Source organism: Filicampus tigris, chromosome 7 (genome assembly GCF_054856515.1).
Source record: "Filicampus tigris isolate MCC_2025a chromosome 7, RoL_Ftig_1.0, whole genome shotgun sequence".
NCBI classification, from domain to species: domain Eukaryota; kingdom Metazoa; phylum Chordata; class Actinopteri; order Syngnathiformes; family Syngnathidae; genus Filicampus; species Filicampus tigris.
Window position 1 is genome coordinate 19,030,058 of NC_141223.1, and position 12,792 is coordinate 19,042,849.

At 40.2% G+C, this 12,792-nt stretch overlaps 1 protein-coding gene across 3 annotated transcripts in view; it reads right to left on the reverse strand.

Annotated features, from left to right (window-relative positions):
- The window catches only part of LOC147145027 (uncharacterized), a 51,955-nt gene extending 46,007 nt beyond the window's left edge, over positions 1-5,948 (reverse strand). The window contains exons 1-2 of one of the 3 annotated variants that reach the window (XM_086034961.1): positions 5,863-5,948; positions 5,630-5,784 (exon numbers count right to left, since the gene is read on the reverse strand). In XM_086034961.1, coding sequence (XP_085891087.1) covers positions 5,630-5,641 — 12 coding nt within the window. In that variant the 5' untranslated portion in view covers positions 5,642-5,784; positions 5,863-5,948. Of the gene's footprint in view, positions 1-2,034; positions 2,591-5,629; positions 5,785-5,862 lie in introns of those variants that run through there. The other 2 variants (XM_086034962.1, XM_086034959.1) reach the window with 2 other exon arrangements.
- Positions 5,949-12,792: the final 6,844 nt, after the last annotated feature.

The following is a 12,792-nucleotide window of genomic DNA, read 5'->3' on the forward strand; positions in this document are numbered from 1 at the left end:
CTCTGTCAGTTGGTCAACCCAAACATTTTTTTCAAGAAAGGTTCCCGTCAAGCCCACTAGTTGAAACACGGCATTCTGATTAATTTTGCGTTTGTGGAACAAGTGTTAATCCACTCATTTTTAGCCATCACAGGGGGCGGCCATTTTGTCTTCTGTCGACTGAAAAGGACATCACAACTGCTCACAACGACCAATCGCGTCTCAGATTCAGAAAACAGGTCAGCCGTGATTGGTCGTTGTGAGCAGTTGTGATGTCATTTTCAGTCGACAGAAGACAAAATGGCCGCCCCCAGAGAGGGCTAAAGACGAGTGCCTTTTGCTGCTTAACTTATACTCCACAAACGCAAAATTAATCAGAATACCGTGTTTCAACTAGTGGGCATGCTGGGAACATGTTCTTGAAAAAAATATGTTTGGGTTGGCTTCTACTTTAAGTGGCACGCCTCCTTCTGCATGTGGAGATAAAGATGGCCTCAAGCAGTGAGTGAAGCGCCTGCTGCTCCACCGCTCGCTGCCCCTCCGCTCCTCGTGGAAATGCATGACGCACTAATATATGGAACTTTTTTGCTTACATGGCCAAAAGCCATGGGAATTGGGAAGCCGAGCAACATGACAAAGCACGTTTGTAAAAGGCTTGTTTTAGAACTACCGTGGCTCGAGGTGGGAACATGTACAATCTGGCTTAGCACATTGTTGATTGGTGCATACATGTAAACATTATGCTTATAGAAACATAGAAATGTAGGCATTGATCTCATTATTTAAAAAGATGTCGTTCTTAAAATCTGAATTGCTAATTCTGTGTCCAAATGACAGACAGATGCTATAAGCTGCATGTCTGGCCATGAAAATGATCACAACCTGCTCAAAGCTGCATTAAAGTAGATGTCACACAAATGGATCTATAAACTTCTGTGCACATTTTCTACTAGTGACGTTTAAAAAAAAAAAATCAAAAATTCTAATTAATAATTAATAAGAATTCAATAATTAAGTATAGTATATTTATCTCACTCCCCACAAGCGTTTAACACTGTTTAAAATGTTATTTTCTTACCAAGCATCTCCTAATATTTAGAATTAATAACACATTTCTTAAAATTTGAAGTTCTTCTGTGAGTTTTAATTTTGATGCTTTTGCTGATTTTAGAGTTTTGTCGAGGGTACCGTTTCGGTACCGGTATCAAGGTATTTTATGCAAGTATAATATCGAAGTCAAAATTTTGGTATCGTGACAATAGTTGGCATAAACAACCAGAAACCTAGGCATGTGGCCTTGTGGGTCTCAAAGTTGGAACACAGGACAGTTACATGTCTGTGTAACCTGGACACTGCAGCTGACTTTGGATGAGAGTCGGGAGACACCCTGGTCTGGTTGCCAGTCAATCGCAGGGCACATGTAGACAAATAATCACCTAGACAGTCTTCGTATGAGACTTAAATGCATATTTTTGAAATTTGGGAGGAAGTCAGAGTACCTGGAGATAACACAGGCAAACGTAAGAAAACCTGCTGGCTCCACGCAGGGATGCTGGTGCCAAGATTCGAACCATTAACCTCAAAACTCAACTATACACAATAATGAACATGAAGATTTTGTAAGGCACATTTTTTTGTTCGGTTGCTGTATTGGAATCTCATGAGCCCTATAGTGAAGTGTCAAATGTGTGCTCATACTGAACATTGTGCAATCCATATACAGCTGTCCTAGTCCATTGGCATTTTCTGACAAGCATAAATCAATTGTCAGAGAAAATACTGTAGTAGGCTACAAATAATTACTTCATAAGAATAATCCTGGAAAGCAATTCCCATGGTGTTTACATCCACGCATGCTGTAAGGATTAGTGCGGTTCTCTGAATAAGAACAACAGGTGGGCAGAGCGCCACAGAAGTGAACCGGTACAAAACGTACGACAATAGGAGACAATAACGGGCAAATGTGAATTTAAACAGAATAGTCAACAAAGTGTTTTAAAAGTCAGCTGGTGTGCTTTAAGTGTTGCTGGAAATAGCACTTAATCGGCGGCTTACCTGTGGTTGCAAGGCGAGCGCGACAAGGAAGATCACAACCCGCGGCAGGTGGAGGCTCCCCGGGTGCGCGGCGGGCTTCCCGGTGACGCTCCTGTGCTCCGGCCGAATTGTGTCTTCCATCCCGGCGTCGGAGACGGCGATGCCCCCCACCCGCCTGCACTCCTATTCCGAAGCGAACCTTAGACACCCCCACTGGTTTCCACTTACTTCATCCCTGTATTGATCTCTACAAGCCGGGCGTTCACCTGCTTTCCCCCTGAAAGGTGTGCTTCCGCAAACGCACCACGAGCATAAACGCACCACCGGAGCGTGGTTATGGTTCTCCTTCCTCTTTAAAGCGGCTTTAAAGGTCCAATCTGGCGGAGAGCTGGACTTGAACTCTCATCCCAATTAGGTCACTCTCCCTCTCTCTTCAAGGCTGATCAATCAAGCCCGATGCAATCGAACATCTTCCGATTCTAGCCCATTTTTTTGTTGTTGGTCGGCCTAAAGTTTTTTTTTTCTTTGTGCGGTCCTCATGCAAAAAGCAGCCGGCTGGGCATTTGTCAAGCGTATACAGAGCCTGGCGGCGAGTCAATGTGGGAAACAATGAGAGAGAGAAAGAGAGAGAGAGAGCGAGAGAGAGAGAGAGAGAGCGAAAGAGCGCACGGAGGGTGTGTCCTGAAGCAGGGACTATCAGTCTTTCAGCGTCGGTCCGGAAGATTCCCAGTGCTGACAAAAGCTCCACTTTCTATCTTTGCTCTATAACTTTGCTTCGTTACGCGTCACATTGGCGCCCTAGTCCAGATTATCCATGCGTAAAGATTTTACGCAATCCACTGTAGCCTCTGTTTGTTGTCCATACATCAAAAAGCTTGCCTGTGTGCCAATTAGCAGCGGAGCTGCAGATTGACACCGTCTGGACCCCGGGGGCCCCATGTGTTTTCACCCTCCTGTCCCCCAAACCCCCAACCTTAGACTAAATAATCTCATTTGAATGATAAAACAATTAAATCACTGTATGACACTTCTTGCAGGAGTTATTTAAGTCAAATAATATTGGGTTACATACAATCTAATGACATGGTTGCGTGTGTGTTGGTGGGGGGGGGGGGGGGGTTGCTGTCAGATAACACTGGGCGAATTTTTTTTTACTATTTAAAAAAAAAAATAGCAGAGATGCAAGTAGTCTTTCTAGATGAAACGTCTGCACTGATTCCGAATCTGCTCTCGTTTTTTTCTATAGCACATCAGATTTTAACAATAAAAATAATAACTAAATATAATAGTAATAATTAATAATAATAATAATAATAATAATAATAATAATAATATGGAATATGGGTTAGGTTCTGCAACAGGTTGAATTGTTTTCTGAAACGTCATAAATTACAAGACAAAATCCGTATTGCACAAGCTTTTATAGGTTACTTATAAGCCAAAAAAAAAAAAAACAATTAACAAAATAAGAAATAAAAAGATGATATCCTACAAAAAAAGTTAACACGTTAAAATCAGTGTTAGTAATACTAGTGACACATAAAGCCATCTATGATTAAAACTTGCTGTTGACCATGTGTAACTCATCACGGTCATGCCTCACCAGTAAGGTGTCATGGGAATTGTAGCCATCCATTCAGTCTCTTTCCAGGTTTACTCATGCGCTAGCCCGAGGTATCCACTGTGCTTGCACGCCGCTATTTGGGGTGCACCAATCTTTACCTGAGGCGGCACGGTGGTCGACTGGTTAGCACGTCCACCTCACAGTTCAGAGGTCGCGGGGTTTGTGCAAATCATTTTCATTGAGGGTACAGTTATTATTTTCCTATATTTCCATTACATACAGGTATATTTAAGCGCACATATTGTACATGTGTGTATACAGTATATATGTAAGTATATATATTCAAGCGCCGTGTTTATGTTCAAAATGTATAATGTTACAGAGGTTTGCAATAATATTAAATAAACATTTTAGGAATAAAACATGTGCCAAGTTTTTGATGAACGCTTGGGCCAACTCCATTACTGTACTGAATTTTAATGTCATGCTGTTGGTACTTGGAGAGCGGGCGTAGTCTTTGAGGTGGTACTTGGAGTGAAATGCTTGCCAACAATTGAGATGTTCTTTTGACGGAATTTATTTTTCTTTCATGAACGGTCTCATGAGATTGTAGAGATGTTGCCATCAGCTTGTGTGCATCATCGACTACAATTGATTTTTCCGGCCACTATTTACCTCATGATATTACAGCATTCTATTCCATCCATTTTCTGTAGCACTCATGGGTGAGCTGAAAGCATAAGCCAGTTGACTTTGGGCAGTTTATCTCAACTTCATTATAATTACACAAGGACAGTTACTATGGTTACAGGTTGCTATTGTTGGATGTGCTGCTGTCTCATTATCATCTATGTAGTATGTTACTAACTGGCTTTGTACCCTGTGATTGGTTCTTCCTGCTTCACATTTACATGCTTGCTATCGTGAAGCTGGTCGTAGAGATGCTGTCATCATGAGACTAGTACTGATGTTGATATGGCTGTTGTTGTGCCCGTTGTTCTCTCATCCCTTACTTGGTGGCGGCTGTTCGAGTTTTTTTTTCTCAGAGGGAACTTAACTTGCTTCCGTCGTGAAGTGCTTGCTTATGTGGGTTTATTTGGTTTTGTAATAGGGGTGCCTTGACTTAAGAGTTTTTGTTCTGTGGTCACGCTCATAATGCAAAACACTCGCATCTCAAATTGCCTTTCCCCATTTAACTGAATAGGAATGCCATTAATCCATTCTAGGCACACCTTGTGCTAGTTCTGCACGCCCTGGCCACTAGTGGGCAGTATATTACAGATATTGAGACACATGAAGAAGCGTTTGACAATTTACGGTACTCTGTAAGCTGCAACAATAGTAGGTGTTTTACACAGAGGATAAAGAACATGCATGTTTTTGGAATGTGGACTAAAAGGTGCACTCCGCAGGATTCAGCCCCAAAATATCTTTACAATAGCGTTTTCATTTGACCATTTATGACTCACATCTTATAAATAGTAGATGAAAACTTTAGCTGTTCGCAGTGGGTATTCTTGCAAACCTCTGGATATTAATTTTCAGACTAGAATTGGGTTTTAATTCCCCACACTCTTTCTGCAGTTGGGATGTCATGCGCATTCTCATCGTTGTCTGATGACAGAGTTGTGACCAGAAGCTATTATTTCGCCATAATGGATTCTAATCAGACATTACATGCAATGTATACATTGTCATGCACGCACTTTTTTTCCTGTCAAAAGCCAATTTGGTGATATGTGTCAATCAATGAAAAGATATGAATACGGTTGGCTGTCTAAGCTATATGTTCGCTGACATCAGTATCTAAGCAATTTCACAAACAACAGCATTAGGTAAAGAGAATGGTTGTATATTTGAAAATGATGACACTGGATTCTATGAGAAGGTATAACGTCATTGTTGTTATGATTTTGCTGATAAAAGACATCTATGTAAATACTTATCTATCATTCGTCAAATCATCACAACCCACTACAATGGATGGTCTCATGTCAAATATATTGTAGATATACAGTTTCCCAAGCAATAACTGTATAAAACTTTTCTTACCTCTGTAAACATTCATTGGCTATGACGATTCCAGCCTCTGTGCCAAGTATCAGTCATGCTCGCACAAGAACATGTATCTTGCATGTGAAGATAGGAGTGTGCAATTTCATATTTCGGCCGCAGGTGGCAGTAGCGATTGGAAACTCAAAGTCCTGCTGAGTGCACAGCTATATGTCAAATTCAATACTTTAACAAGGGTCTTCAATCCTGTTCCTCGAGGGCTGGTGTCCTACCTGTTTTCCATCTGTCGCTGCTGCAACACACACCTGATTCAAATTATCAGGATCGATCGTCATCCAGCTTCTGCAGACCTTTGGTGACTATCTGTAGCAGGGAGAGATGGAAAACAGGCTGGACACCAGCCCTCGAGGAACAGGATTGAAAACTCCTGAATCAAAGTTGGATAAAATTTGAAGCTATCAACGATTTGGAATTTCCACCTTGATTTATTAATAAATGCTATTCTATTATACTCTATACACCCCCTGCCCATCTTTCAACAAAATGATTTTCTGCCCATTCCAATCTCTTCTTTACTTTGAAAATATGGCAATGTTGTTCATGACATCTGTGAAATTTCAGATTCAAGTGTGAAAGGTGTAATTTTTAAAGATAACGAAGGCCATATGCTTGGAAAATCTAATCCAAGACTATTTAAAGTCAACCCAAATATATTTTTTGAAGAATATGCTCTATGCAAGCCCACTAGTTGAAACAAGGCATTCTGATAAATAAGGCGTTTGTGGAATAAGAGCTTAATCCACCTGTTTTCAGCAATCTTTGGGGGCGGCCACAGGCGACTGTCCTGTTTTCTGAAGCCGAGCCGTGATTGGTCGTTACCTGAGCCCTGAGCAGTTGTGATGTCATTTTCAGTCGACAGAAATGACAAAATGGCCGCCCCCTTGGATGGCTGAAAAGGGGTGGATTTTGCCGGTTTAACTCATATTCAACAAACGCAATATTAATCAGAATGCCGTGTTTCAACTAGTGGGCCTGCTGGGAACATATTCTTGAAAACAAATATGTTTGTGTTGATTTCCTGCTTAAGGATGCAGTGACACCCTCTAAACCAGTGATTTTCAACCAGTGTGCCGGGGCAATTAGTGTGCCGTGAGGAAATTTCCCGTGTGCCGTGTGAAATGATCAAATTTCACTTCATTGGCCAAAGGGGTATTTATTTATAACAAATAACACCTGTGTTCATCCATTTATGCCAGCGACTTATAGAGACAGACAGAACATACAAATGATCTTCTTTTAGATGGCAGAAACCATGTAATTGACAAGTCCACTTTTTGTGATATTTTAGTTTGGCGGTGTGCCTTGAAATTTTTCGACTTAAAATATGTGCCTTGGCTCAGTAAAGGTTGGGAAAAAATGCTCTAAATCAATGATGGGCAACTTAAATGCTGGAGGGGGGCATAATTTTTCATCATTACTACTGGGGACTACATAGGAGCAGGCACTTCCTAACCAGATGTATGGCAAAAATGCTGTTTTAAATAAGGACAAAATACATGCATATGCCAAAGTATGTGATCTTACTTCATTTTTAAGAATACATTTTTCAGTGCATGTATGAAAGATCCACTCTCCTAAACCAACTACCGGTACATAGGGATGGAAGCAAACAAAGAAAAAGAAAAACACATTGTAATCTTTTTCCAGGGCCAAGTGCTCTGTTGCATAAAAAATACCATTCGAGGCCCACCCAAACTGCTGAACAAAAAACCAACATTAAATAAGTTACCTTGTAAATCAAAAATCAACTCACTCAAAATTTTAATGTTTATGCTGTTTGTCCTGCATAGTGTGAATGGTTGTTTGTCTTTGCATGCCCTGTGATTGGCTGGCAACCGGTTCAGGGTGTACCCAGCCTACTGCCCATAAGCAGCTGGGATAGGCTCCAGCACGACCGTGACGGTTTGGATAATGGGTGGATGGAGTTTTCCAAATCTACCCAAAAAATAATTAAAGGGTTGCTCAGAGCGTCCCTATGGACCGCCAGTTGCCCATGCCTGATCTAGATTACTTTGTGACACTAAGCAGCAAGTATAAATAATACTAAACGTTAGGGGTGGGAATTTATGGGTACCTCACGATTCGATCCGATTACGATTCAGAGGCCCACGATTCGATTCAATTCCGATTCAGAGGCGTATGATTCGATTTGATTCAGCGCATGCTTGTAGCGTTTTTATTTAAACTTTAAATATCAATTATTAATACCTATGAATCGATTCAGAATCTTTTTAATACGCGGAACGATGCATCGAACGATTATCGTTCCCACCCCTCCTAAACATGTTTTCATTTGTTATTTAGATCAGCGTTTCCTAACATTTAAAGGTACGTATCGTCGCTGTCCTGTGAAAAAGACTTACATCCTTTTTTTTTTTTTCAATTTTCTTATTTTTTATGTGTTTGGCGTTTCCGCGTTATAGACATCGCATTAACGTTAAGATTAAGAAATGTTCCAAAGTTGGACATATTTTTCACAGGACAGTGACAATATTTTAAATGAAGATATCACAACACCACCAAACAAAAATGTCCCAAAAAGCATACCTACTGAAATCTGAAACATTATTGATATTGACTGAATTTTGTCACAAATTCACTTTAACAGCACGGATTCTGAGCCTGTTTGGTTGAGCATTAAAATGATATTTTGTTGTTTGAATCGCAACAGGTGGACACACAGATTCATTGCACCTTTTGCCATCTACTGGTAGAGCATGTAATTTCTCTCTGTCACTGCACGTCATTGGTAAAGATAGATGAGAGTTGTAGTTGAAAAATTAATTACAAATAATGGATTTTTGTTCATCTATTTATGCCTGTGACGAATAGTGCCATACATAGTGCCAGACTGACAGAATGCAATCAAATGCGCTTCCACGAGATGCCAGGTCTAAGTTCTTCATGACATTTTTGTTTGGTGGGGTCCTGTAAGATTTTTCTCGTGCAAAATAAAGTGGCTTGGCTCAATCGGAAACACCGCTCTATGTCGATCTATACTTTCATTTCCCCCCTCAGCCGAACCTGCCACTCACCATGAGATTGAGTGAACCTGTCCACAGCTGCTAATCTCCCTTATAACGATTTTAAACACCAACAGATTTAAGGCATAAATGTAACAGGAAATTATTTTCAGGGTATTGCACTCATTCGCATGGCATATTTTCCACACGTGTCCACACAATGTACCTTCTTTATCGCCGATGGTGGTCTTGTTGCTCAAGAACTTCCCTGACAACCGCTGGCGTTTCCTCGGCCCCTGGTGCCCGCCGTTGACCCCCCACCCCCCCCACCCCCGGCAGCGGAACAGAGAGGACCCTTGAGGAAGCGGGGCCTCGATTTGCATGCCGGGGCCGTGACCCCAGTGCCCGAGATGAATTCTTAACCAAGGAAAGCAGGAAACGACATGACAGGACCAAGTCTGTGATCTATAGCTCTCTGCAGACTCACCTGAGGAAGTTAATAATAATGAATAAACAAGATCTTATTGCACTGTTTTGGCGGAAAAAAAACAAAGATTCATTATGCTCAATGTAAATAATCTATATCCGCCTTACAAATGAATGAAGGTCTCCAAATGCTTACAGAATACAACTGTCTCATCTCACGCGGCATCCCCCAGGGCTCGCTTGTGAGTCCTCCTATACTTTTACTTATAAACCACGTGCCACATGATCAGAGGCTACAAGATGGCTGAAAAGGAGTAATCTACAACAAAGCTCAACTCACTTCAGCACCAAGTTTCCCCTCAAATGGCACCAAAAGAATACTGTTTAGAGCAGTTGTTCTGTTGTCACCCTGGAACACGCATTTTATTGTTGCAAAGACCCATTTTTGGTAAGAACATAACATCTTTTTTTGTTTAACAATAGCTTCTGAAAATAGATAGTATGTTACATTTTCACAGTTTCAAATGAGTTTGACGGGCCACTTAAAGCATACAGTATTGTTAGCTATGTCTGCTAGCCAAAGGTTGAGCACTAGATTTGTTTACAGGGTAGCTAGTCAGTAACTAGAGCACGCCTGAGTTAACATCTTCTGACGCTTACCCAATGTTGTACAAAAGAAAAAAAAAAATCTGAATACAAATACATGTAATGATTACTAGCTGACCACAACGCACCCCAAATGGGTTTGTGACTCAAATTTGAGTCCCAACAAGGTTAAAGTTTGGGATTTTTCATTATTGTTAGTTTTTTATTTTGTTTTGACTTTGATTAAATTCCATTAGTTTAGTTTTTAGAGCATGTTTGAAGTTTATTGTTTTTATTTTTTCAAAACTATCTTGTTTTAGTTTAGTTATTAGTTTTTGTTTTGTTTTTTAATATGGAGTATTTGTCAGGTACTAGATTAACAAAAAAGTCACTAAGTATTGTGTAATAAAGTGAACTAGAATTCTCAAACAACTGACTTTGCTCCTTTTGTAGGTATGGATGTACTGTACAGCAATACACTCAGAAAGAAATACTTTTAAAATGAACCCTGAAAGCTCATGTATGATACTGACACACAAAAAAAAAACAATAACGAACATTTCCGCTATAAATTATAGTTAGGTTTATACATTACTGGCGTCAGGCCAAAGCCTCATAAATCACATTTTGGTGAAATTCTAATTTATTTCCAAATATCTATACCATTGGTCAGTCCATGCGCTTGGGTGTTGTTTTTACACATTATTGACCAATCTAAAGTGTTGAAAATGGCTTGCACCCTTTCAAGATACAATGCTAATGGTTGAACAAACTTGTCATTTTTTGGGGTATCCTGAAAAGTGACTATTTTGAAGGTATAGGGTTTTGGCCCGACAGCGATGTGCAAGATGTACTTCCAGTTAGCCTTAGTTTTTCTTCTTTTTACAATTATTTCATAAACAAAAACACTATGTTTTTTTTAATTTATTAGTTATTTCATTCCTTTTCATTAACTATAATAACCTTGGTCGCGAGTCCCAACAGTTCAGAATCACTGGTTTAGAGGATCCACAAATGGGGACCCATGAATATATGGGGTTTCACTATACTGTATATCAGGGGTCACCAACATTTTTGAAAATCAGAGCTGTACTTCTTGGAGACCGATTAATGAAAAGGGCTACCAGTTCACACACACTTCTGGAATAACAATTTGCTCTAATTACCTTGAATTATATGGTAATAACTAATTACATTTATGTATGCTGTTAATACAGATCATGTCCAATGATTTAACATGGTAAGAACCAGTTAAATATCAATATGCAACACTTTTTTTTTTTTTGAATAAATCTTTGCTAATATTAACAGTTTCAAATGATCACTTTTATTTAGGACAGGCCTGCAGGCGACTCACGTGGTCCTTGGGGGCGACGTGGTGCGAGGGGCACCACATTGGTGACCCCCGCTGTATATCAATTATGGCACAATCGCCGTACATTACTGTGCTACTATCGGTAGGGTGATAAGATGGCATCGTGAGTTACTCAGTAATTCCCAATATCTTAATTGAGCGAATGAACACCAATTCCTTGGTGCAAGCAAAGATCTGCATCAGAAAACTTGCCATTTTCAGCCAAGATTCTCAAAATATAACCACAAACAAGCGTATCGGAAAGGAAGCAGAGTGACACAGAGACTGGAGGGGGGCGGGGGGTGTTTCGGAACTGTTCCTCGCTCTCTTTTTATTTGACTGCGGAGTGACGTCAACACCCTCCCACATGCGAGTCGACAGATAAGTCGCCTTTTCAGCTCCTGGAACTGTAAGAACACTGTGCTTGTGAGTAGGAAGGCGCTAGGCATGTTGCCAGGAGCATGCAACACACACACAGACACACACATATGGCGCCCTGGTGGCTAAGGTCAGCGCTTTCTCAAGGCAAAATAAGGGAGTGTGCAAAGGCTTGGGAAAGTGACGGAAGAATGTGCATTTGTGCGAACACAGTCGAGGCGACTTAAAGACAATAACTCAGGGCACAGTTTAAGTCCACAACAGGGTTGGGGGGTTGGGGGTATGCGCTCCCTCTGTATGTGTGTGTGAGAGTGTTCGTACAGTGGAGTGGACACACAGTTGAGTCCAAATAAAGCCCAACTCACACTTAATCACTCAGTGTTTGCAACACATAATTACATTGCACAATACGGGAAGGCCACAGAGGATACGGTGGGCAAACAGGAATGGGGCATTTACTAATTGGCACACAACTGTGAGTACAAGTGGCTGTTAAACTTCATGAAGAGTTTGAATCAATCTTGGCATATGAACTGAGTGCCCATGGTCCACTGAGCGCCCCCAGTCTTCTTTAACGTACATTGGAGCCAAAAAGGAAGGCCAAGAAAGCCGTTTTCAGCAACCCGGAGGTGTCAAGTAAATATTCACCATTTTGTAAACTTTGTGTGGTTACATCACCATTCATTGCAGTAATGTGACTCAACTCTACTTTGCATTTTGAATTCCATTTATGTTGATTTTTTTATGTACAAAGGAAAAGTTTCGTCATAAATTGTGGTTTAGGCTTCATATTTTGTACAAGTATTATGTATCCAAACATTTTGACACTAGTTAATACCGTGGCTAATTCTCGCTGAAATGACCCTAATATCTAAATATGTGGGGGGGGGAAACAGATCAATTTTATTGTCAAACTTAGGTTTTACTTTTTCTTCTTCTTTCTGGATGACAGTCATTTCGTGTTATATGCCGCAACACAGTCGAAGAAGATTTGTGATTATGAAGATTTGTGAAATTGGTTGTAAAATTGACTCAATGTTTTCTGAATTTTGATCATCAAATTCAGTCTCCATCTCATTTAGTTTTCCAAGGACATGTAGTTACTCTCTCTCTTTTTTAATGGTGGCAAGTTTCTTGAAACACTTTGCCTATAAGTAAAGATGTATTGTCATATTTATACAGGCAAAATATCTTCAAGGAATATGCATGTTATTGCAGTTAAAATGTACCACTTTATAATAATGGTTGCATTATGTAGGGTTTATAAATGGTTACCTAACCAATTACTATAAAGCTTTAATAATTAGTGTATTATAGTTATTTTGTCACAACAAAATCAGACAAACTGCAAATCCACAGTACCGTTTACATTGTTGTAATAGGATGTGGTTTTTAAAGGATTAAATCGTCAGCCTCTTAAAATAATGGCGTAAGTC